Source organism: Cynocephalus volans, chromosome 12 (genome assembly GCF_027409185.1).
Source record: "Cynocephalus volans isolate mCynVol1 chromosome 12, mCynVol1.pri, whole genome shotgun sequence".
Classification (NCBI taxonomy): Eukaryota; Metazoa; Chordata; class Mammalia; order Dermoptera; family Cynocephalidae; genus Cynocephalus; species Cynocephalus volans.
In genome coordinates this window covers 75,201,323-75,228,292 of record NC_084471.1, presented here as the reverse complement: position 1 = coordinate 75,228,292, position 26,970 = coordinate 75,201,323, and the positions used below count along the sequence as shown (strand labels likewise).

The following is a 26,970-nucleotide window of genomic DNA, read 5'->3' as shown; positions in this document are numbered from 1 at the left end:
GGAATCGGGAACGGGGAGGGGCGTGTTCTGGGGCGTGGCCTGCCGAGTAGGGCCCGCCCCGCCCGCCCTGGCTCTTCCTGGAGCGCTAGTTCTGTGGGCGCGCGCTCGGCCGCGCGGCACCCATCTCACGCCCCACGGCCCCGCCCTGGCAGGTAAGAGATTCCTGGCCTGCGCGCCTCCTTCATCTGAGTTCGGCCGAGGTCTGCCCCGCGGCTTCTGTCCCTCTGCTTCAAGGTTGTCGAGGGGACCGCTGCGGCACGGAAATCGCCTTGTTATCAAAGTGAGAACAGCTAGAGAGGAAGTAGGTTGCGAGGACAGAGCTCGTTCCAGGATATGGATTTGGGTGGGTCCCTGGCGTGGGAGGGCGTCCCCCAGCCGTTTGGTGGCTCAGTCGGACCTCGCCTCAAGTTTCTCAACTCCCAGGCTGTGTGCTCCGTGAGCCCTTTTACGAAATGAAACGTTTTTCCTGAGAACCAGGAAGTAAAGCTTCACCCTGCAGAGAGCCTTATCCATCGGAGAATTAGAGTATTTCTCCGGGTTCCAAGCAAGCTTCCAGGGAATTAGAAAGTGGGGAGTGGGTGTAGGCCAGATAAGTACATGAGCAGATGGGAAGAAAGTTCCTGACAGCTTGGAAGCAAGAGAGGGAACAAAGGGATAAAAAGCAAGCCTTGAGAAAGTAAGAAAGCACTTCTAGCCATTTAGAATGGGAACAAATCGCGCTATTTCGTGCCTCCAAAACGTCAGCCCAAGGATCCCTAACAGCAGAGGATATTTAAATCTACTTTTTCCTTTTCTGAGGATAATCAATCCTTGAAAAGGTCTCTCAGAAAGTTTAGAATTCTTTCATTCTCTTTTCTTGCAAAGCATTCTACTTGAAGTTTCCTTTCTACCTGTCCAAACCCAGCTTCTAATCTTTCGGGCCATACTTGCTCCTTGCAGTTTTCTCCTTCTCAATAAGTCAGGAAACTTGTTCACTCTCCACATCAGCACAAAGAATTCTATTGGCTCCACTTCAGAATACATTCAGGATCCTAGGACTTCTGCAGCTTCTCTGTCCTTAGGACAACATCCTTTATTCTCAGCAGCAGCTCAAGTGTCCTATTAAGACGTGAGTATAGAGCACGTCTCCTCTTCTCAAAACTTCCAGTCTCCTCATCTCCCTCAGAGAATAAACGAAGTCAATACAGAAGCTGTGGGCCCTGACAGACCTGGCTCCTTTACTTCTCTGACCTCATTTGCTACTTGCCTGTTCCCTCTTCTCCAGTGTCACCATCTCCGTGCTGTTTCTCAATAGGTCCACTTCCAGCCTTTGCGTTTACTATTCCTTTTGCCCAGAAACTTTTCCTGCAGACACCCCACCAGCTGGCTTTCTCATTTCTTCAAATTTTTAATCAAATGGCACCTTCTTATTAAGGGTCACTCTGACTATCCTGTAGAAAATTGCAACCCCCTTCTTTGTGGTGGTGGTTTTTTTTTTCATTCCACTTGGCACTAGGTCTTTGTTTTGTTTTGTTTTTTCCTTCTAATTTTCCTAATGCTTCATTTCCAGGGGCCTAGATCAATATCCAGCACAAAGTAGGTACACAATAAATATTTGGTGAATGAATCATATATTGTTTTAAAAAATATATCCAAAACATTTTAATTTACTTAGCATTGAGTTAAATCAATGTTTGAGAAAGATGTTTATGTTTAATTTTTGTGACACCAATTAGAGAAAGGCAGCCCTATATAATAAGTATGGAAGGTATCACTGGCTTGTGTACATAATGCTGATGGTGAGGTGTCCAAAATAAAGAATAATGGTAATCTAGCAAATTTCTCTAAGAATGTGTGGAAGTGAATAACGTATTTTAGAAAATTTATAGAGTACTGTGCTTGATAAAGTAAGACTGCCACCATCTGAAAAGCTTAGCTATAACCTCAGATCTTTTATTTGTACTGTCAGTAGGACCTCACCACTGTTTTGAAAATGGAGCTTAAGTACAACTCTGCACACTTCTTTTTAAAAAGTACATGATATAAAAATACATTTCTCCAGAAAGTAATAATTGCTACTTTTGTTTTCACCACCTATTATGTGACAAGATTAGGCCCTTTGTGTTTGTTGATTTTAATTTCTACAGCAATTTTTAGGTATTATTATCTGTTTTTCAGATGAAGAAACTAAGGTCCAGAGAAATTGACTTACTAGCCCTTGTCACAGTTGGCTGTGATTAAGACGCAGGCTCATGCAACCTCAAAGTCCATCTTCCCTCCACCACTCTGCAATCTCTTTCTGCGATCACAGTGCTAATGGAAACAGTCTTAAAACTTTATTAATTCATTTGACCAGAATTTTTTCAATTCCTATTTGGGGCATAGTACTTGGTCTGTTTAAGAGTGTGTGTATGAGGGGAAAGGCATTGGTTTTCACAAGCAGACACTGATTTTAGTATATTTTTCAATTGCCACCTCACCTTGTGTACTTGTCTGAGTTGTCTTATTTGGAAATATGAATGGTTTCACTTTATTATGAGAATTAATGGTATAGGAGAACAGTCATAGAGATATTTATTTATTTATTTGTAAGCCATATATCATGTTCCACCTCTATGAATCCTAAGTGTACTAAATCTTGAATAGTTTTAAAGAGATGGCACTTTTAAATTTTTTCTGCATGAATAGTCTATTTTCATTGCTGAAAATGCAGAAAGGCAAAATGAAAACAAAACTACTATAAAAATCATCATCAAGAGATAACCACTGTTAATATTTTGGCTTATGTTCTTCCAAGTATGTGGTTGGGAGTGGTATATGAATGTATGTTTAAAGTAAGATTTTAAATTCTGGGATTTAGAACTTTTTAGCATCTATGTGTGGAGGAGTTGTCAGAAGGCCTTCCTGTTCCTCACCTCTGCTAGAAATCTGGGTGCAGGAGACCTACAGAATTTATCCCTGGCCTTAAACAGGGATATCGCCTGTTTTTATTCTTAATTCCCTGTACTTTAACTATAGTTTTTAGGATTATTAAGCAGCTCTACCTTTACCAGCTTTGTCACTCACAGTACTTTTTACAGTGGAGAGAATTTGGATAAATAAGGAAAAATAACTTGAAAGGGGCAACTGCAAAGTCTATAGGCAGATACGATTTCTAAATAATAATAAAAAAAATAATCAGTGTTTCATTCCACACAAATATTTTAAGTACCTGCTAAACTGAATTTGGCTGGGCCCCTTCCTGGGAGAGCACACGTCTAGCAGAGTAGGCAGATACGTAAATAATAAAACATAATAATTTTTATAATAGAAGAATGACTGGGTGACATTTTGGAGCAAAAGAGATGACTATCAGGGAAAGCCAATGATGCCCTTTGAGTTGGGCTTGGAAGAATAGTAGGCATTTGCCAGGTGGTCCTTAAGGTACTTGGGGAATTCTTTTAGATGACCTCACTTCCTACTTCACAGACAAAATAACATTGTGTGGAAATTCTCCCTCTCCCTTCAAACGCACTGTATTCAAAAGTCCGCTGACCTCTTTCTAGATTCAGAAGAGGTTTCCTTTTATTCAAGGCTGACCTGTCACTTATACTCTATTCACTATCCCATTTATATCATCAACCAGGTGAGTCTTAAACCCATATACCAGCAATTCTCAAAGTATGGTTGGGGTCCCTGAGACTCTTTCAGAGGTTGGTATGGTTAAAATCACGTATGGGTAAACGACTTATTCAGAATGCAATGGATTTTAATGTGCAAAGTTCACTGATGCAGCTTCAGATTCCACATTGCAGCTTACCTTTGGGAAGTCATTATTTGTCAAGTTTTAGTGTAGGATCAAAGTACTTTGTAGAAGTCTATTAACATACTCCTTTCTTTTCCAACTATATGTCTATGTGAAGCTGGATTTTCTTCATATACATCATCCAAAACAACATATTGCAGCACATTGAATGCAGAAGCAGATATGAGAAATCAGTTATCTTCTATTAAGTTAAACATTAAAGAGATTTGCAAAACTATAAAACAAAGTCACTCTTCTATTTTAATAACATGGTTTTTTTATTAAAATATATTACGTATGCTAACATGTAGCACATTTATTATTGCTATTTTTAAATGCATTAATAAATAACTAAAAAATGTCTCAGTTTCAATGTCTAATACAGTAAATATCAGTTGATATGTATAACCAACATAAACAAAGGCCCTTTGGAGCCCACAGTAATTTTTAAAAGTGTGAAGGGTCTTGAGACCAAGTTTGAGGATTGCTGCCTTCTCAGTTTTCTTTCTCGCTCCTTCACTTTATACGCAGACTTCTGGGAAAAGACACTTTTACTATTCACTCACTGTTCCACTTACAACTGTTCTTAAGTCACCAGTGGCCTTCTGGTTTACAAATCTAACATACCCATCAATGTTTATTTGATGTCTCTGAGTCTTTTATACCAACCTGTCCGCCACTCTAGAAATCTCAAGTATGTTACTGTCCTGGTTTTCTTCTGACCTTCATGACTTATCAATACTTTTTAAAGTTATTCTTTCACTTCATTTCTTCCCATTCTATACATTCCTAATAGGCAACCTCATTTTTACTTGTTGCTTCAACCATATTTGCATCTATGCCCTCAATTCATATGTGAGAATACTTACATAGTAAGCATTCTTTGCTGAAACCTCTTTTCTAAACTCCAGACCATAGTTGGTGCCTGTTCCCCTAGATGGTGCTGGAGGTAGGTAGGTAGGTATTTCACATTTAACATGAGCCAAAACACCCACGAATTATCTACTTTGTTCTCCCACTCTCCTCTATCTCTGATCTCATGAAACTGTTTTGATCTGTCCTAAACCTTTGAGTCTTTTTCTTCTCCATCCCCTGACCTTATACTTTTTTCATGCTCTTATTTCTGCTCACCTAGGTTATTGTAAAAGTTTTTAAACTGGTCTCCTTGCCTCAATATACATCCCTTAAATTTTTTATCCAGAGGAATCCACTTAACCAAATAAGATCATATAACATCACTCCTTAAAATCCTGAAGTGGCTCCCGGCAACTTTTAGTATACGTTTAAACTCCTTGTCTTAGCACGAGGCACATGATGATTTGGCCCTGCCACCTCTCAATGTGCATCCTATGGTCCATGCATAGCAAACTTGCCTGAACCTAACCCATGCTCTTCCGCCTTTTCCTATGCTATTCCCTCTGCCTGGAACTTCCTTTTGGGTTTATCTTCATTCCCTTTCACTCATCCTTCTAATCTTCCACTCCAACCAAATCTGTCGTGATATTCCTACTTCAGACTGCCTCTGCTTGACACTCTTCTCTGGGCTCCATATCAGTGAATATACCTCCTGTAACATTTATCATTCCTTGTAATTGTTTGTATCCCCTAATCGGCTGAGCAGCTTGAGAACAAAGATTTTCTTTTTTCTTTGCTCCCATCACTTAGTATAAAGTCTGATATGATTGCTGAGTGTGTGCATAAATGAAAGGGAAGGAATGGTCTTTCTGGAAAAAAGAATGGCACGAACAGTGCATTGAGTTATAGAAGCAAGGTCATGTGGCATGAATTTTGGAGTCTGATCTTTTACTTACTATCCTTGTGAAATAGAGATGTTAAAATTGCCTTAGTCACTGAAAGGATTGTGTGAAATATATAAATCAGCTAGTATAGGACTGGACAATAATTTATTCATCCCTAAAATGAGCATGGTTCCTAAACTCATGGAACTTTATTGTATAAGGGGCCTGCCGGCCAGCCGCAAAAAAAAATGAAATTAAAATTTTAAAAATGTATATATATATATATGGTTACAAATACATTGTGCAATGATAAAAAATAATCAGGTAGACTGCAGGTAGACCTACATAGATGTGCTGGCCAAGGAAGACCAAAGAGAACAAGTGAATATTAACATAGGAGCCTAGGATACAGAGATACATTTTGCTTTTTAGTCTTATGTTTTTGAATTTTGAACCATATGAATGTTTTATTTACTCCAAAAACTAATTGTATTGTATTTTAAAAATAAAAATATATAGGGAAGCAGAAATAACTGACAGAAGAATATCTGAGTCTATTTGTGTTGATTAATTGAAAGGAAACATCATTACCTACTGAGAATGAGGGATATGGAGAAAAATAAAAACCACATGGAGAGAAGTAAAAGTATGAAATAGTCACTCAGAACACAAGTGGAAGGATTAGCAGCAATGTTGAAGGCCCCGTGGAAAGGGGGTTACCATAAATTTGTATTCACTCCAGTCTGTTCAGTTATCTTGTTTTATAGCTAAATTCAGCAGCTCTGATGTACAAATAAAATTGTGAGATTTATTCCTGGCTGCAGCTCTCCAGGGTGGAGTAGCAGAAGAAAAGGGGGATTAAGGAAATAAAGGTTCTGTCTACACAGAAGTTAAAGTGGTGAATCACAGGGTTTGGCTTAGTAGTGAATGAGCTGTGGTCAGGCAGATCTCGATCACTCCAAAAATGTGGAGGGGTCAAGGAAGAGCATGCTATGTGAAAAGTACATGGATGGACCATATCTTTTAATGCTATGCAAATTAATTCAGAGTGTTGCATAATCTTTAATAGTAAATAAGTACTGATTGAGAAAAATATTTTATATTGAAAAGTAAATCTTTTTTAATTAGTAGACTTCGTTTTTCAATATGCTCACAGGAAATTTTCTAATAAAGTAAAATTTTTGCTCCTTTGTGTAAATTTCTCTTAGAAAATATCAGTGTTGGAAAAAAGTTCTCCAATTTTTATTGATATTTATAGGTGGAAAAGAAAGCAAACCCAGGGGACAATTAGACAAATAAATTATAATTTTAATTTCTTCTTAGGATATCACTACTTGACTTTGGAGTGTTCTTTTATTATGGCACAATCAGTTACCAACATTTCATATGATATAACAAAGCATGATGTATAAGCTTACAGATAACATTTCTAAAATTACTGTAAAATTTTAATGAGAATTTTCCATATTTTAGAAGTAGAAGATGAGCAAACCTGTAACACCATCAACATATGTGCGCTGCCTCAATGTTGGACTAATTAGGAAGCTGTCAGATTTTATTGATCCTCAAGAAGGATGGAAGAAGTTAGCCATAGCTATTAAAAAACCATCTGGTGATGATAGATACAATCAGTTTCACATAAGGTAACTAAAATTCTTTTTCTTTTTAAATTCTTACATCACAATCTAGAATGATTAATAAGTATAAATATGTCTAGCGTTGCAGTTTAGAACATGAACCTCTCTACTGCAGAAAAGATCATGGTAATAAGTATCTTTTTTTTTTTTTTTTTTTTTTCCAATTTTTGCTTTATTCTCTAGTATGTCAGCTGGGCTAATATTGTGATCCCTGCAAATAGGTTTTTGGGTTAGACTCAAGATTCCCACCTTTACTCTGGTTCTGTTTTTGGCAAGCCAAGTACAGTTCACTCTACCTCATATCCAGATTGAAGGAATATAAGAATGATTTAAGAATCTCTAGTAAAATTCTGGAGCCTAAATTTCTAAGTGTGTCAATTTCTAATACACTGTAACAATGTTTGGGGAGTTCTTCAAATTGACATTTTAAAGTTCCTGCTTGTAAGTGTACACATCTATGAACAGAATTCTTAGAGTTTAGCCAGGAATTTTTCAATGCTATCTTCAGATAATTTCCATTCTTCCTCTTACTCATGTCTCTTTGATATAGTGTGAAATATAAGTGCAGATTTTATTTTTGTCAGTCATTGCAGTTAAAACCTATGTCAAAATCTGTCTTTGGTAGCAAGAGGAAAAGAAATTTTGATTTTCAACATTAACCTGGTAAAGAACCTAAAGCTTTGGATTCCATGTTAGTCCTTCCAGGAAATGTCTTCTCATGTGAAGGGCAACGTCTTAAAGTACTTGGAAGAAGCTCAAGTTTAAGCCTTGAAAACTAATTTTTAAAGATCGTTTGATGATATTACTGTTAAGAACTTATGGAGGACAGTAGGGACAGTAGTGGTAGGAAGAAAAAGCTCTTCTTCACAGAATAATGCCAACAAATAATTATTAAAAGAATGATAAAGTTACCAATTTACAGCCACCATTAGATAGTTGATTCACAAAAGGCTAATCAGTAAGACTAAAAGCATAAGGTGAAAAGTTGTTGATAAACTGGGTAAACTCAAGATTTCAAAGTACTACCAACAAATAACTTATGAATTTTGAAGTGGAAAGATACTTTTATAATGAAGAAAACTGAAGTATACCTCCTACACCAGGTCATCAAACTTAGTGTCACAAGTAACAGTACAAAATGCCATTATGTGCCTCTGGATGTGATAGGGCAGGAAGGACACATTATTGGCAATGTAGTGTGCTTACCAAAAATTTTATACTGAATTTAATGATAAAAAAAATAGTCTGATAGATCTAGACTGTGGGACATTCTTCGAGACATCTGGCCTACACTCTGAAACACACACACAGACCCAGATTGACACAGAGCACGGGCAAGAGTGCAAATGTGGCAAAATGAAATCAACTGGTCAGCTGGTGAATCTAGGTGAAGGGTAAATGGTTGTTCCATGTGTAAATCTTTCAACTTTTCTGTAAGTTTGAAAATTTTCAAAATTAAAAATTTGGAGGAAAAAAAGAAAAAGCTATATGGGTTAAGTTTTTAAATGCTACTTTTCAAAACAAATTTTTAATTTTAAAGAAATGGAATGAAAAACATCTGTGTTTTTCCTTCAATTTAATTGAAATACAGTTAAGATGAAAGGAATGATTTTCTAAGTTTGTGTATATTCTATTTACCTACTTAAGCAGACTGATGTATTAAAAGTTATATAGCTAGCAGAGTTAATAAGTTTGTGGGAAGTAATATGTCAAGTGAGATCTGAATTTAGATCTCAGCTCGGATACATCATATGGCTGTGTGGCTATGGGCTGGTTGCTGTAGCTCTCCAAGCCTGGCCTTCTCATTAGTAAAATTAGTATGATAATCATAGTATCTTTTAACGAGTTCACATGTGTACATCCTGTAGTCCACTGAGTAAATATTCAGTAAGTACTCAGTAAATGTTAACTTTTATCATCATCATCTTGGCATCTTTTTTCCTTCTGTCTATCTTTCCTGTCTATTTATAATTCTTACTGATTCTCTTGCTGTTCTTTTCCTTTAATATTATAGGAGGTGCTATGAGTGAGACAGGGATGGGGGGATTAATTCCTATTTTCACATGTACTCAATTTATATACTAATTTTGTTTCTTTGTTACTTGCTTTAAAGGAGATTTGAAGCATTACTTCAAACTGGAAAAAGTCCCACTTGTGAATTGCTATTTGACTGGGGTACGACAAATTGCACAGTTGGTGATCTTGTGGATCTCTTGGTCCAAAATGAGTTTTTTGCTCCTGCGAGTCTTTTGCTACCAGGTAAACTGCAGGGTGTCAACAATTAGGGTGAAAGGACAAATGACAGAGATAGAAACATTTCTTCTTACTCTTTCATTTTTCTCATAGTAGAGGAACCTTACATTTGGAAGTTCCTTTTGTTCTTTCAGCTCTCCCCAACTCTTTAACAAGTGCCCCCGACATAGGAGACTGTGGGCTCTGCTGCTAAGGTAGTAGAAGCTTCATGTTGAGTCTGATCTCATTAAAGTCAGGTAGTTTGGGAACTACAGGAAGTTTAGGAGGATATAGACTTCAGGCATCTAGTTTAGGCTGTAAAAATATTACTCATCCTTCTGAACTCTTGCTTTTTTTTGCTTTCAACTTCCACCTGCTGGGACTCTATGATCATGATTGCCTTACATTGTATTTTGGTGTGTTAGTGTCTAATTACCTTCCTTGTAACCTTACTTTCTTTCCTTTGATGCCATTCACACCAGTGATTCTCAGCCTTTATCGTGCATAAGAATCACTTGTATTTCTTGTTAAACATGTAGATTCCTGGGCTCTCTTCCAGACCTACTTAATCGGAATTCTGGAATTGGGCTCAAGGTCTATGTTCTTAAACAAGTACTACTTCATACCTCTGATGCAGGTTGCTCGTGGACCACTTCTTGATAATGCTGCCTGACCCTCTCCACCCATCCTTATCACAATTTTCAAATTCTTTCTAGGTAGCTTCTTGTGTGTACTATGAGAATATAGGGCCAACCTGTGGAAACTGGAATGATATTAAACAAACCAAGTTCCTAGTTTAAATTTTTTACAAATTCTTTCTTATGGAAGGACAATTTGTATCTTATTTCATTTGGCAGATGCTGTTCCAAAAACTATTAATACATTACCTTCTAAAGAAGCTGTAACAGTTCAGCAGAAACAGATGCCTTTCTGTGGAAAAGACAGGACATCTGTGATACCTGTGCAGAATCTTGAACAAAACTGTATACCACCTGACTCCTCAAGTCCAGAAAATAAAAGTTTAGAAGTTAGTGATACACGTAAGTAACATTTTCAGTGTTTTCCACTAGTGGATGTGTTGTTAAGACTATCACTGCTGTATTAATCCATTTCTGTTGTTTATAACAGAATACCTGGAACTGGGTAATTTATAAAGAAAATGAAATTTATTGCTTACAATTTCGGAGCCTGGGAAGTCTAAAGGCCAGGGAACATCTGGTGAGGGCCTTGTCCTACTGGTAACTATAGCAGCTCAGAGTATCATGTGGCAAATATTGTAGAACAGAGAGAGAGAGAGAGAGACTCTAATGTGCTCTCCTTTTAAAGTCCTCAGAGCCACACCACTGATGATCATTATTAATCCATTCACTACTGCACGGTCCTACAGTCTAATCACCTCTTCAACTCCCCACTTTCAATTACCATAATGGGATTTTCCACCCTCTTTTGCACTGTCACAGTGGGGACTAAGTTTTGGGGTGGCATCAATCCACAACAACTACTTTAAAATCTCTTTTTCTTTTTTTGTGCAGCAATCTGAGGCACACCGACAATAGCTCTTTTGTGGGTTTCTTCCCTCTTGATTTATTAAGTACCCCCTTCATTTTATTAATCAATGTATTATCAGTGATTAGAGGCAATAGGACACGGAAATAGCCACAGAATCTACGAAAAAAATAAGCAAATATTTATATAACTTGAAAGGGTCATTTTTTAAAGAAAATATGTGACTAGAATTTTGGGTGGGTGGCTAGAATATTTGGTGAGAAAGACTGCCAAACGGAATTGTGAAGATATAAAGCTTACAATTTGTATTTTAAAAATGGTTTTACTCTCTCCCATCTTGCCTTATCCAAAGATATAAATATTTGCATTTGTATGAAATCTTCTAGTTGAGAAAATATTGTAATTATTAAAACCAATTTCTTTTTTATTTAAGCACTTTTTTCTTATTTTATTGACAATATAGGTTTTCACAGTTTTTCATTTTATGAATTGAAGAGTGTCACAAATAACTTTGATGAACGGCCTGTTTCTGTCGGTGGTAATAAAATGGGAGAGGGCGGATTTGGAGTTGTGTACAAAGGCTATGTGCACAACACAATGGTGGCAGTGAAGAAGCTTGCAGCAGTAAGTCATATTTTCAGGAATAGAAAGAATAAAAGGAAGAGTTCTTTCCGAGTGTGCTGTACAATAGCTTTTAAGTTAACCTTTAGGAAATACATTATTTCAGTTTGTATTTTCTTTAAATAAGCACCATTCAAAGCTCATAGATATTAACATTTAAAAATCTGTAGAAAGCTATTGACCCTATCCTTAGAAAAATGCAATTATGCACATATACATACAATCATATGATAATACATTTGAGGGCACTTCAAAAAGTTTGTGGAAATTTTGAGTTAAAAGGTAATATGGATCTTTCCATGAACTTTTTGAAGTACCCTCCTATAACTTTAAGAGATTCAAAAAATAATGTTGAGAAGTCCTGCTGTACACAGTGCATCATGCGTAATCAAGATTAAAATGGTAAGATACTAAGATCATTTTATGAAAATAACTTTGTTCCCATTTCTATTGGAGTGTTCACCTTTTATTGATTCCTCATATTTTAAATCTGTTGTTATATCCTAAAAATGTCAATGGAATACATATGTATCTTATAAAGACAGTCACTCTTTGTCATATATGCTGAAAATACTTTTGCAGGTTTTGATTTTCTTTTTGCATTCAAATTTGCTTACATTATTGGTTATACATAATTTTTAAAAAAAATTTTATGCGATAAAGTCTCATATGAATATTATTTCATTTTGTTCCTGCAACAACTCAGTGAGGCTTATGTATTTTTTTCCCTTCACTAATCAGCCATGAGACCTTGAGCAAATCACTAATATTTCTAGATTTCAGTTTTCTGTAAAGTGGGGAGAATAACACCTTATTATTTTAAAGAAAGGGAGATCAGCCCCCTTTCAGCGTTAGGAGCCATGGGATTATATTGTGTTGTGTTATAGTGAATAATAATATTTTTTATTTTTTCAGATGGTTGACATTAGTACTGAAGAACTAAAACAACAGTTTGATCAAGAAATAAAAGTAATGGCAAAGTAAGTGTTAATTTGGCTGTGTAGAATAATGCAAAAGAACAAGACAAGGTGTAAGGAACCTGGTTTCTTACCCAGAGTATGCCATAAACTACTGATATTTGCAAATATATAAAATTTAAATAAAGGGTTTAGATTAGAGGAATTTAAAGTACTTTGCCTCTACCATTCTGTGACTACATATACTCATATACTTGTAGATTGAACAGCCATCAGTATTTTAAATTGCAACAGAGTTTCATGGAATTTCAACCATCTTCTATTATCATGTTTTCTGCTCCCAGAATCCATAAGGGATTAATTGTAGAGATACTTAAAAAAAACCAAAACTATTTATAAGGGTCAGGCAGGATGGCTGCTGCAAAGAGGGGTGGTGAGAAGAAGAAAGGCCATTCTGCCACTCACAAGGTGGTGACCCGCGAATACACCATCAACATTCACAAGTGTATCAATGGAGTGGGTTTCAAGAAGCATGCCCCTCGGGCACTCAGAGAGATCCAGAAATTTGCCGTGAAGGAGATGGGGTCTCCAGATGTGTGCATTGATACCAGGCTCAACAAAGCTGTCTGGGCCAAAGGAACAACGAATGTCCTATAATGTATCCGTGTGCAGTTGTCCAGAAAGCATAACGAGGATGAAGATTCACTAAACAAACTCTATACTTTGGTTACCTATGTACCTGTTATCACTTTCAAAAATCTGCAGTTAGTCAGTCTGGATGAGAACTAACTACTGATTGTCAAATAAAGTTATAAAACCAAAAAAAAATTATAGAATAATAGAATGTAGAAAAATAGGCCCTTAAATATAAGTTAACAACCATAAAGGAACTAGGGAAGTGTTGTATACAAGGACACTTGGAAGATATTGACCCTCTATGCTGGGAAACTATTACGGATCATCAGGAAAGGTAGAAGGAACAAATCAGGAGATGTATTCTAATAATTATACACAGTGTGTTTGATATGCCAGGCACTGTGCTATGTACTTTATGCACATTGTCTCATTTAATCCTCACAACAATGGTTGCAACCTCTCTTTTATTTTTTTGACTGAGATTTAGAAATGTTAAATAACTTGCCCAAGTTCATAGAACCAGTATGTGTTAGAGATGGGGTTCAAATCCAGATCTGTCTGATTCCAGAGCCTGAATTTTTGATCTGAATTCTAATGAGATTTAACAAATTATGCCCATTAGACCCATCGCTGTAAATCACCAATTCTAGTTACTTAACCTCAAGAAAGAATTAATAGACTGGAATTGATTCATGCATAGTAAAAAATTATGCACACTGAAAAAAAGATCAAAACTCTTTTTTCCCACCGTTTATTCTCCTCACTTCCACTCCCACTTTCCAATCCTAAAAGTAACTTGTTCAAAATAGATAATCTGAGAAATACAGGAAAAAAATTTTAAATAATGAAAACTGTCCCTTTAACACATCACTCAGAGATAACCATTGCTAATATTTTGATGTACTTGCTTCATAATGTGTGTTGCAGTTTTCCCATGTCTTTAGAAATAATTGGAAAACATTTAAAATTATTCAGCATTCTAGCATAATACGAGGATCATATTTTATTTAATAATTTCTCTAGTAGGTTTGTTTCTAATTTTTGATATTACAAATTAAAGCTCCTTTAAAGTTCTTTGTACATAAATCTTCAAATACAGTTCTACTTATTTCATCAGGATATAGTCCTAGAAGAAAAATTACTAGCTGAGAATGCATGAATTTTTTTTAAAAACTTTCCAAATACAAGTGTACTTCAAAAAGTTTGTGGAAAAATAGAATTAAAAAATAATATGAATCTTTCATGAAATTTTTGAAGTATGCTTATGTATGTCCAAATGGCTTTATAGATAAATTATGATGATTTATATTCCTACCAGCAGTATATTACAATTTCAAACTTTACTGCTACTTTACCAGCATTGAATATTATTACTATTTTTAAATAAGTGCCAATATGTAGACCTTACTAGCAGAATGACGTTGGCCAAGTTTCTTAACTCTCTATTCATTGGTTTTCTAATCTGTAAAATGGCATAATAATAGTACTTACTACATTAAGTTATTGTGAGGATCACATGAAACAAAGCAAGTAAATTACTTGCCATAGTGCCTTGTATATAGTATAAACTCTGCAAATGTTAACTACTTGTATTAATCTGTTTCTGTTGCTTATCACAGAATATCCAAAATTGGGTAATTTATAAATAGATTAAATTTATTTCTTATACTTTGGAGGCTAGGAAGTCACTGTCCAGGGAACACATCCGATGAGGGCCTTCTTTCTGGTGGTGACTACAGCAATGCAGGGTGTCACATGGTTGAGAATGGGCTGAGCAATAGTGAGTAACTTTTTCACTCTCTCCTTACAAAGCCATGGCAACCAGGCTCGTTACTCCATGAGTGGATCAATCCATTTATGAGAACAGTCCTCACAATCTAATCATCTCTTAAAGGCCCCACCTTCCACCACCACATTGGGGGTTAAATTCCAACATAAGCTTAGGGATTCAAACCTTACAACTACTCATAATTACCATGTGTCAATTTGGTGGAAAATGGAGCATTTATTGCTTTAATTTGTACTTCTTAAAATATTTATGAGGGTAGAGCAAATCTGATTAGATATAATGAAATGCCAGAATTGTAGATCATTTTGAATGAGCAAAATGAATAAGCACTGAATGGAACACTTACCATGTGCCAAGTACGTTTCTAGGCTCTCGTATGTATTTATTCATTTAATTTTCACAGCATCCATATTACATGATAAGTATTATTTTCTGCATTTAGCAGGTAAAGGAGCTGAGGCTTAGCGAGGTTGTTAACTTGCCATAGTCACATATCCAGGAGGTTGCAGAGCTGCACTTTAAACTTAGGACTTTGAACTCTGAGCCCTGTTTTCTTTCTTCTGTACCACAGCTGCCTGCAGTTTTCTTGTACTTCAGCTCTCTTTGGTTTTATTATTCTCAAGTACATAAAGAAACTTAAATTAGGTTATAAATAATCAGATGTGATTAAAGATCACACATATACAAATTAGATATGATTAAAGTTCATGGATCGTGTCTGCAAATCATTGCTTTGGTTGTGTTAGAGAATCCTTGAAAGTGTTATCATAAAAGTTTCAAAAGACTTCTTGAAATCTTGTTTGTGCTATTGTTAAAAATTGTGCTAAACAAAGGTAAGCATCAGCCTGGTCTTTAACAAAACTAACACAAGTTTCGGTGATCTGAGTTATTGAGCTTTTACTATAAAATAGAAAGAGGTTTTGCTTCTAATGTTGATCAGTATTGATTGAAAAGAGAACTATTTATAGAAAATTAGAAAAAGTTACAATAAACATAAACATATGTCATTATAAGTGATAGAGAACATACTGTTTTCTTGCATTTTTCTGTTAAAACTGTAAATTGAATAACTTTCAACCTACAGCTGGATTTATATGTGTTTATTATAATAATTTTGCGTGGAAAATTCTTTGTCACAGGTGTCAACATGAAAACTTAGTAGAACTACTTGGCTTCTCAAGTGATGGAGATGACCTCTGTTTAGTGTATGTTTACATGCCCAACGGTTCATTGCTAGACAGACTGTCTTGCTTGGTAAGGTATTTGTTCATCAGGTTGTTTGGCTTTCTGTTTCTATGTTGGAATACTAATATTTACTTTGTGATGGGATCATGTAAACCACATTACAATTTATATTTTTCCTGCTCTATGAAAATCGTACAGTCGATATGTAAACAACTGGGATTGCCATTCTCTTAGGTGATAATCTAAAATGTAAATTATCAGTCAAGGCTAGACTTTGAAGATTCTCTTATATATTTTTATCTTCAAATAAGAAATGATAATCCCTGTTTGATCTTTTAGATATTATTTTTAGCAACTTAAAAAAAATTGTAGTTCTAAATTCTGAGTGATATGATATTGTTTTCAACTGTTACCTGGAAAAATATACTGTTATACATCTTCTGTAGATTTTTTATCCTTCTCTCTTTTTGTTCATAAGGATGGTACTCCACCACTTTCTTGGCACATGAGATGCCAGATTGCCCAGGGTACAGCTAATGGCATCAGTTTTTTACATGAAAACCATCATATTCATAGAGATATTAAAAGGTAAATGCTACTGTTAAAAAGCTTTCGGAAAGCCATCCCTAAAGAATAATTTGCTCTCACTCTTTCTATTCACTTTTCGAATGCATATCTTAACCTAGTGTGGACTTTTTTTCCCCGTCACTCCGTGAAGGCTCTTCTTACTGAGGACATCTGTAACCTCCTGTATTCCAAACCCAGTGATCTATTTCCAGTACTCATCCTACTTGATATTTTGCGTTTTTTAAATAGCATGTTATTCTGTTATTTTTGAACGCTTTTGCCTTGTGGAAATTGTTTTCTTTCTTAGTTTCTGGATCACCACTCTTTCTGAATCACATCCATCCTCCATGAGTACTTTTCAGTTCTCTGTCTTCTAATGTAATTATCTAGTTAAATATTTACCTAATGTTAGCTAAGCACGTAGATGACCTAGTTAGCAAAGTAGCATAGGTATAGTTTGACATCAATCAAATAATCCCAAAATAATAATAGAATTTTCGTATATAGTGTTAGTATAAAGAAGGGTTCCCGAGGAAATGATATTTAAGCTGAGATCCAAAAAATGAGCAGGAAATGTGTCACAATTTGAGGGCAGCTAAAGGAGATGAGGAAAAGAGTATCTGAGGCAGAAGGAACCACATTTGCAAGACCAGTGTTGACAGGAAGTATGGCAGCTTGATGAGTTACAAGAAGTGAAATAAATAGAGGATGACTGACGTGTATAAAGTGAAAGGGTGGTGATGTGAGATAAAACTATAGAGTTAGGCAGGGAGCTAAGGCCTGTAGAACCAAGGTAAGGATTTTAGTTTTATCATAAGTGTAATGAAATGCCATTGAAAATTATAAGTAAGAATGTGGAATCATGTTTAAGTTTTGTGAAGATCACTTTAACTCCAGTTTAGAGAACAGTTTGTGAGAAGGGCTAGTTAGTAGGTTATCACAGAAGTCTTGATGGTGGCAGTTCACATGAAGAGAACTGTGTAGATGTGAGAGATTAAGACAGCAGGACCTGCTGCTATCTTGGCTGTGGAGGGGTCAGGGAAAGGGAAGTATCAGGAATAGTTCCTGGAATTATGGCATCCAGAATTGCATTCTGGAATGATTGTGGTATGATTCATTTATACAGAAAAGACTGAAAGAGGACCGGGTTGGGGTGGGGTTGGGGAGCTGGGTGAAAAATGTGAGATCTCTTTTGTACGTGTCGTATTTGAAGTTCATTTAAGATATAGACACAGAGACGTTAAACACAGAGTGTGATATACAGATTTGGAGCTGAATGAAGTCTAAGCTGAAGATATAAATGTGTGTATTACTTGTATTCAGATGAAAATTGAAGAGTTATCATATGATTGTATTCACTTACGGAGAGATATAGATAAAGAAAAGTTCCCAAAATTAAGTTCTGAGGAACCTTAAAACTTAATGACCAAGCATAAGAAAATGATCCCAAAAAGGAATCTGAGAAAGTACACATACACAGACAGGTAAGATGCAAACCAAGAGAGTGTGGTGTCACTGAAAACAAAGAAAGAAAGTGTTTCCCAAGATAAGAGGGAGTCTTCAAAAGAGTCAAGTGCTTTAGCGATTGGATTAACATCATGAAAGTCCTTAGTGACTCCACAGAGACCCATTTCCATGTAGTAATTGGGTTGGGAAGTCAGGTTGTAGTTGAGGAGAGAGTGGGAGCTAGAGAACCAAGATGTGAGTGTAGACAAGTCTTTTAAGACGTTTTGCTAGTGACGGGCGATAGTTGGAAATAGATGTGTCATTCAGGGAACATTTTAAGATGGCAGAGACTAAAGCATGCTTATCTGCCTATGGGAAGCATCGAGATAAGAGGGAGAGGATACAACAGAAGGGAGAAGTGAGATAATTTATAGAGGAACGTTGCTGAGAGTGTAGGAGGGAGCACAAGCGGAAGCAGAAAGCCTGGCCTTAGATAGGAAGAAAAATACTATCTCCCATCCTTTGTGTATTGGTATTCTATCAAGTTCTTACCTCATTCTTTCTTTTGTTTTTCCCTACATGGTTCTTGCTGAGTGATAGTATGTTGACTTAAACTGCTTTCTATGTGTGGGTAGCTTTCAAAGCTGTACCATCAGCTTCCAATCCTGTATTTTCAGTATCCCCATACCAAAAACGCCTGAATGTCCCATAGAAGCCTGTAGTGAACATGTCAGAAATCAAACTCATCATCTCTTCCACCCCAAAGTTTTCTTCCTGTATTTCCTTTCTGGTCAAATGAAGTCACTCTTTATCCTGTCTCCCACACTAAAGACTTTCTCATTCCCTGTATTATAGTAATTACAAAGTACTGTTGCATGTGCCTCAAAATTTGCACTTATCCCCAGTGCTCTGCCTCTGTTTGTCACTCATTATCTCTCATTCGCTTTATTATAAACCTTGCTAGTCAACCTAAAACCAGTCTGTACCAGTTCTCTTCTGTTCACTACAACACTGCCAGGTTATGGTCCTAAAAGTCAAGTCTTGTAGCATCAGTTCCCTACTATGAAAACTTCAGCTGGTGTCCTGTTACTCACAGAATAAAGTTCATATTCTCTCGTGTTCCACTACACTAGTTTCTTGAAATGGATCACATACACCATGCCTTCATGTTTTCATCACTTCGTACATGTTACTCCATTCACCTGAAATTCTTTTCTCTCCCTCATGTAACTATTCCTTAAAACAATCCTTCAAGACTAAGCACAGTTTTCACCTTCTCTTTGAAATTTTCTCCAGTTCTTCCAGGCACATGGTTGTTCAGCTTGTTGTACCTAATTGCCATTATGTAAACTTACTTGTTTTTTAAAAATTGTATTCATATGCCTTTGTCACAGACAGGATTCTGAGATTCCTTCCATGCCCAGCACTTAGCTTAAATACTGTAAAACACAGGGAGTTCTCAATAAGGTATTGTTGAATGAAAGTATGAATGTATAAATGAATGCATGTAATTAATGAATAAAGATCTTTAGGCCATATTCTTCTTCATAAGACTTTAGATAGTACCAAAAAAAGAATAGTTTAAAGAAATGAATAATTGAGATGCTTTGGTTGGAAATTTATTTTTAAATGAATTGAGAAATATTAAAAAAAGGAACTAAGAATGGTATTTTGGAAGACTTTGTGGGAAGTTACACTGTAATAAATTATTTATGGAATAATGAAAATATCTCTCACTAACATGGACAGTTTTATTTTATTTTTATTCTCCTAAAATTTTTTCTCAAGAAACAAAAAGGAAAAGAAGACAATCATTTCTCTTTCACTGTAGTCTGAATACTACATCTATTTACAAAAATTTCAGGCTTTTATGATGTATACTATAAAATGGCATACTCTATAAATATATACATACACACACACACACACACACACACACACACACACACACGTACATCTATCTAAGGAACTATTTGACTTCCTTGGAAAGAAAAACATTTTTTTTTCCAAACTTTAAATTTTTTCAGTGCAAATATCTTACTAGATGAAACCTTTACCGCCAAAATATCTGACTTTGGGCTTGCAAGGGCTTCTGAGAAGTTTGTGCAGACAGTCATGACTAGCAGAATTGTGGGAACAACAGCTTATATGGCACCTGAAGCTTTGCGAGGGGAAATAACACCCAAATCTGACATCTACAGCTTTGGTGTGGTAAGTTCCATGTATGTAACAATAGTCATTCTGCTATAACTGTGAAATTGAAGTCAAGTATTTTTAATCCACCTGTCTTGCTTAGCTCTCTTATGTAGAGATATAAATTGTTCACATTAAACTTTAGTTACACCAGAAAGTTTATAAAAACTTCTCCCAACACGTAAAACTTTTGACTTGATTTTTGAAATTACTGCTAGAAATGATTTTCTTGCCATGTATTCTCATGAATTAATATAAAGATTAAATTAAATCAGTACATTAAATAAATCATGTCATACAGTGTGTACTTCAGTCTCACTTTCTTTTGGCACTTTCTGATCTACCATTCTGTTCCTAATAACTTTTAAGGTACAGTAAGGCGTAGTTGTGGGTAGTTTGAGAAATTGGGGAGCTTTTTTTATCTTATTTTTTCATCTGTGTTTCATATATGGAAATTTAACCTCATAGCACTGTGAAGTTAAGGAACGGGGTTGTAGAATACACCTGATGTTTAGAAAATAATATTCTAAGAGCCAAGGAAAAGTGTTCTTGTGAGGATTCCCCTGTGAGACAGAAGGCGGATTGGGAATTCTTAGAACACATGTTGAGTGGAGCTGATTCTTTAGTAAGTTACCAGGAGAAAAGAACTGTTTATGGGCATGGCGGGATGCAAGGACCATGAGAGAAGGGTGGTGAGCCCGCAGCTCATTTTCTTTCTGCTTTAATACTAAAAGACCTATGCTTTGTATGGAAATGATTAATCAGTTTTCATAATCGAGATACTTTTTCCTTCTAGTTTCAGTATGTTTTCTAGAGAGTTATATTAATGGATTTTTTTTTTTTTGTCTTCATAGGTTTTATTAGAAATAATAACTGGACTTCCAGCTGTAGATGAACATCGTGAACCTCAGTTATTGGTAATTGAATGACTAATTTTTTCAAACATGTTGCTTTTTTTGTTTGTAGTCTAAATTTATATGGGTAAATTTGGCATGTAGAAATGGCATTTTCTATTGGCAATCTTACCATTAGCAATTGCATGGTGGCATACAGAAAGAGCATTAAATATTTCTAATCTCAGCTCTGCCGTGAAGTATTGTGAAGCCTATAAAAGTCACATATATTCTTTGTGGGTAAAATGAGAATATGTCTAAATGATTTCCAAGGTCCTCTCTAGTTTATTTCTATTTCATTACTTTCAGGGTGGTTACTAGCAGAGTTTTCAATTTAGAAAAATATGGCTTCTGTTCAAATTTGTATCAGAATAGAATTGCAAGTAAAAATTGTCTATCCATTTCTATTATGGAACATTTTATTTGTAAAGTTATCACAGAAAACATCTAACTTGTCATGTTAGACATTCATTGACAGTTATATAAGGTAGATTAACTGAATGCTAAATAACTATAGGAAAATTATACCATGCCCTTTTTTTCCTATATAGTAAATTTTAAGAACTTGGAGGATCTTTTTATAAAATTAACAATTTATGGAATCACCTGCTATCATGTCTGTTTTTATTAAAATTAGTTAAATAACTACACTGACTTTATTCTAACTTATGTGTTCTAATGGGACAAACAAGTATGACAAATTAAGACAATATACATATACCAGATGATATCCCTCGAATGGGGATTAGAAAGTCAAATGATGTAATTTATTTGCTTGAGGATCTGGTGCTATCCTCTTTTGAGAAAAGCCTTAAGTACGATATCTATATGTTATAATATCATTACTGGTGTCCATTATAAAACTGCATTTTAAAACTGTTCATGGTATACTGGAATGTAATAATGCAATATTGCATGCAATGTAACATTTCACATGACAGTATATTTATAAAAGATAATACTGTGAAAAGTTATTATTTTAATAATATTTAGATTTTTACAGTAGCACATAAAAGTAAAATTTTGTCTTAATCAGAGAAAATTCTCTGTCCCATGGGTTGTTGGAGGTCAGGAGAGGAGCCTGGGCTAGAGATACAGTTTTTGAACCATTAGTGTACAGCTGTAGACAAAGCTTTTGGTGTGGATTGGATTTACAGAGAAAGCATATTGATTTAAACTTCAGGAGGACAAGGAGAAAAAGGTATGGAGGGCTAAAGTGGAACCAGATGTTTCACTAACTTGCAGCTTATGCTTTTTAGTTAAGGCCTACCTGCCTACAGGACTAAATATTCCATCCTTTGCCTCACACTTTTCCCCTTCAGCATATATAAAAGCCTCAAAACTTTGGCTTGAGTAAGGATGAAATACAGAAAAACACAGGATCTATTTCAGTCACAAATTTTGCACTTCATCATGTCATAATGAAAATCGTGAAACTTCAGAGAAGTTGTTCACCCATTTATGAGGTTTGAATGTAGTATGACTATGGTATGACCATAAAGTATGAAGATTTTAATACAAGTACAGCTAAAAGAGAGTGATCTTTTCAAGAGCCTTTATACCACTAGATTCTGCCATTGCTGTTTTCTAAATTCATCTTTTGGAAGGGTTTTTGTAGTTTTCATTTTACTTCTCAAAGTCTTTTCCGTCTGTATTAGTTTCCTAGGGCTACCATAAAAAATTACCAAAACTGGGTGGCTTAAAGTGACAGAAATTTGTTTTCTCACAGTTCTAGAGGCCAGAAATCTGAAATCAAGGTGTTGGTAAGGCCATGCTCCCTTTGGAGGCTCCAGAGGAGAATCTTTCCTTGCCTTTTCCAGTTTCTGGTGGCTTCTGGTGGCATTCCTTGACTTATGGCTGTCTCTCTCCAATCTCTGCCTCCATGGTCACACTGTCTTCTCCTCTGTGTCTCTTCTTTCTCTTGGTATCTCTCATACAGATGCTTATCATTAAATTTAAGGCCTAGCTGGATAATTCCAGATGATCTCATATCAAGATACTTAATTATGTCTACAAAGACCCTTTTTTCTAGATAAGGTAACACTCACAGGTTCCAGGAATTAGGACATAGACATATGCTTCAGGGTGCAACCATTGAACCAATAACACCATCCTAGTCCTACACCTCTCTTCTCATTTATTATTTTTTCATTGTGGTCCTCTCCCTTTTTGCCCATCCCTTTTTCTTTTTGATTCAACAATCTGAGTACCCACAGAGAAGTTTGTTAGGGGAAGGGAGGGAGTGTCTGGGTCCAGAAGTTGGAATTGCATTATCAGAAGCACATCAAGTGGCAGCCCTGTGCTGCTAGCCTAGTAAGCACTGCTAGTGGTAATGTAAGAGCAATGAGCTTATAACATAAATATGAAAATTAGAAGGCATGAATTTTCACCCATAGAATGGGTGAAAGTGTCTAGGAGGTATAAATAAGTAAGTATGTATATATACACACACATATGTTTAAATGGTTTGTCCTGTATGTCTTCAGTTCTTAATAAGTTTAAAAAGAACAGAGCAAAATGAGAGTTCATGTTATTACAAAGTAGATTGATTTAAATAATTAAAATTTATATTGTTAATTTCTTTCACTTTTATTTGATGCTCTTAACAAAGTTTTAACATTCATTTTAAAGCTAGATATTAAAGAAGAAATTGAAGATGAAGAAAAGACCATTGAAGATTATATTGATGTGAAGATGAATGATGCTGATCCCACTTCAGTTGAAGCTGTGTACTCTGTGGCTAGTCAGTGTCTGCATGAAAAGAAAAATAAGAGACCAGACATTCAGAAGGTACTAATTTTTACACTTATTTAAAAAGTGAAGGGGGTAGAATTCATCATTTTTTTCCTAAGTGTGCATTTCAAGCAAACTGTGTAATGTAGTTCTTTTTTTTGTATCTTTTTTCTTCTTAAAAGGTTCAACAGCTCCTGCAAGAGATGACAACGACAACTTCTTAAAATTTTATTGGAATAGACTCTTGATTTTTTGTATACACCTATCTAAAGCATCTTTTAAACTGATTTTTTTCTCAGTGTTGTTCTTTACCTTTAACAAGTCAGTATGATACAGTGCAGTGGTTATTAAAGCATGGGATGAACCTCGAACATCTACGACAAATGAAAGTAGAGTCACCGTATCAACAGTTAGCTCTACCTACTTGTAACAGTCCCTGAGATGTCTTCTTTAAGCATCATCAACACAGTTTGAAAACTACAGGATTAGCAAAAAGAACACTGGGCTATAGGGTGAAAAGACCCTGTTCTGAAGCCCAACTGACTCCACTACTAATTTGCTGTAAAGCTTTCGGCAAACTCTTAGCTGCTTTGAGCCTTGGTTTTTTTCACCTGTAACATTGGATTAGTATCTGCTGTGCCTGTCTGACAGGTAGTCATGAAAATCAAATGATGCAGAATTTATACAAGCACTTTTTAAACTATAAGGTGATATAAAATGTAAAGTTTATAGAAGCAACTATAAAATCCTATTTCAGTTGTGTATTTATAGGATCATGTTCACAGTATGTTATTTTAAACAGTCATTCACCGCAAACCAAATGTAGAGATATTCCCATGATGATATGGCCATTATTAGATTACGTTACATGGAAAAGCTGAAGGAATTTTGCAAATGCAATTAAGGTCTCTAATCAGCTGACTGAGTATCAGAAGGGAGACTGTGTTGAATGGGCCTGACTTTATCAAGTGAACTCTTACAAGAAGTCAGAGAGATTATCCTGTGGGCCTTGAAGAAGTAAGTACCATGCTGTGAGAGGGCCACATTGTCTAAAGCCTAAGGGTGGCCTCTAGGAGATGAGAGCTACCTTCAAACTGTCACCTGGCAGGGAAAAAATGGGACCTCAGTTGTACAACCACAAGGAACTGATTTCTGCCAACAACCTGAGTGAACTTAGGAGAGTGCTCCAAGCTTCAAATGATACTATAGCTTGAGCTGACACCTAGATTTCGGCTTAGTGAAACCCTCAGTATGAGCATCTATCTGAGCTGTGTCTGGACTTCTGAGATACAGAACTATGAGATAATAAATGGGTTGCATTAAAGCACTAAATTTATGGTAATTTATCATGCAGCAACAGAAAGTGCGTACCAATACTGCCACGATGATTCTCCCATGATGATTTCCTATCATACTTATAGGTTCTGCCCACACTCAAGGGGTGTGTGGAAATTTTAAAGAGTATATATACCAGGGGGTTGTAGTGTACTGATTTTCACTGGATTTCTCTTTTTATCAGTCCCTAGTTTTGTAGTTTGCTTGTTTTACCATAGAGAATGAGAGATCTCTGGATAGCAGTGGCAAATTGATTTTTTAAAATGATTTTTACCTATTTCTTTTAAGTTTAAAATTCATAGTTTGTTTATATTATTTACAAACTTATTTTACAGCTTTGCATGAGCAAAAGGAAGGGATTTTCTTAAGTATCAAAACTGGTTGGTAGAAAAACGATTATGTGTAGAAGGAATACCTAGTGTGTATTATTATTCATTCATTAAATAACCTCTATGTCATAAGTTCTTTCATTAACACACCCAGAACAAGAGTATGTAAAGAGAGCTGTAGCAAAAAGTGATCATCCTCTATAATGTACTGTTTAGACCTTCCTAAATGCTTTCCTGGGAAACAAAGATTGTACACCTTTCAAATCACCTTTATAAATTAAATATTTAAACACAAAGAAGCATTTGCTAATTGAAAAGGAAAAAAGGAAAATAAATAAAATGACTTAGTCCAAATTAATCTCAACAGGAACCCACATAATTTGAGACAGTATGATGTTATAAACCATGGTGTTATAAAGGATAATTATAAACCATGGTGTTATAGATGATAATTATATTATTTTAAAATGTAATGATAATTTAACTATTTCTTGAAATTAAAGCATATATGTAAAGTAGTATGTATGTAGCTGTGATTATGGATTATGACCAAACCTTATTAAAGTTTAAGTAAGTAAACCATTTCATGGCTTTTGAAAATTTCACAATATAATTTGATAGATGTTTCCATTTTATCAAATGGAGTTATTATCAGTCTTACCAAAATTAGCCCTTGCTTCCCTGTCAGGAAGATTGAACCTTAACTCTTTTGAAGGCAGAAGAAATACAAGTACATTCAAGATACCAGAGCAAGTATTAACCATGCTGTTTCTTCCCTTTGCCTGATGGTGTGTGATCCATCATGGGCCCCTGAGCTTGTGTGACTCACTTAACTATGGGAATAAACAGCGATTGCCCTCAGCTTGCACTGAACATGACTTTGTGCAAAAGTTCTAAGGAGAATAATGTACAGGCCCTTTTTACTGTTTCCCTCAAGGCTGAAATTGAGGGCCTATGGTGACATCTAGTTGAAACTTTGTTTTTTAAACTTCATTTGAAATATGCTTTCCACTAATCTTATACAGAAACAGAAAAAAAAATTAAACAGGAGTTTTGAAAAAAACTTTTGACAGAGGCTTTGCAAACTTTGATACTTTAATGTTGCCTCCAACAACTGATTGTGCTAACCACTGAGTAATGGCAGTATGGTTGAGAACCACTTGTCTACCCCATTTCCATAAAGAACAATCATCTTTCTTCCTACATTTCTGACCGATTGATTGGCTTGCTAGCTGGCTAACTAAAATTCTTTCATTCTAATTTATCCCAACTGAACATGTTCTTTGAGGAACAAGAAAGTGTTAGGAATACTTAGTCAGTATTTTGCTTTTCTGACATAATGATTAAGGAAAATTTAAGACTTTCTAAAGAATTTATTGCTCTGATGAAATTAGGAGAAATCACTATATTAAATACTTCTAAGACAAAAATTAGTAAATTAATTCAACA

General features: G+C 35.5%; 1 protein-coding gene and 1 pseudogene across 4 annotated transcripts; both read left to right on the top strand.

Moving 5' to 3' along the window:
• The first annotated feature begins 68 nt into the window (after positions 1-68).
• IRAK4 (interleukin 1 receptor associated kinase 4) lies at positions 69-24,481 on the top strand. Of its 4 annotated transcripts, none has more exons than XM_063075654.1 (12): positions 69-152; positions 6,976-7,145; positions 9,253-9,398; positions 10,229-10,411; positions 11,341-11,501; positions 12,414-12,478; positions 15,980-16,094; positions 16,504-16,613; positions 20,066-20,249; positions 21,086-21,148; positions 23,756-23,914; positions 24,040-24,481. In XM_063075654.1, exons 2-12 carry the CDS (start codon positions 6,985-6,987, stop codon positions 24,079-24,081), a joined length of 1,389 nt encoding a protein of 462 aa, XP_062931724.1. In that variant the 5' UTR covers positions 69-152; positions 6,976-6,984; the 3' UTR covers positions 24,082-24,481. The 4 variants fall into 4 exon arrangements, with proteins under 4 accessions (XP_062931724.1, XP_062931726.1, XP_062931725.1 ...); XM_063075655.1 differs by having other exon boundaries at positions 88-152; positions 6,979-7,145; XM_063075656.1 differs by lacking the exons at positions 6,976-7,145; positions 9,253-9,398 and having other exon boundaries at positions 73-152.
• LOC134361332 (large ribosomal subunit protein eL31-like) lies at positions 12,827-13,204 on the top strand (annotated as a pseudogene).
• Positions 24,482-26,970: the final 2,489 nt, after the last annotated feature.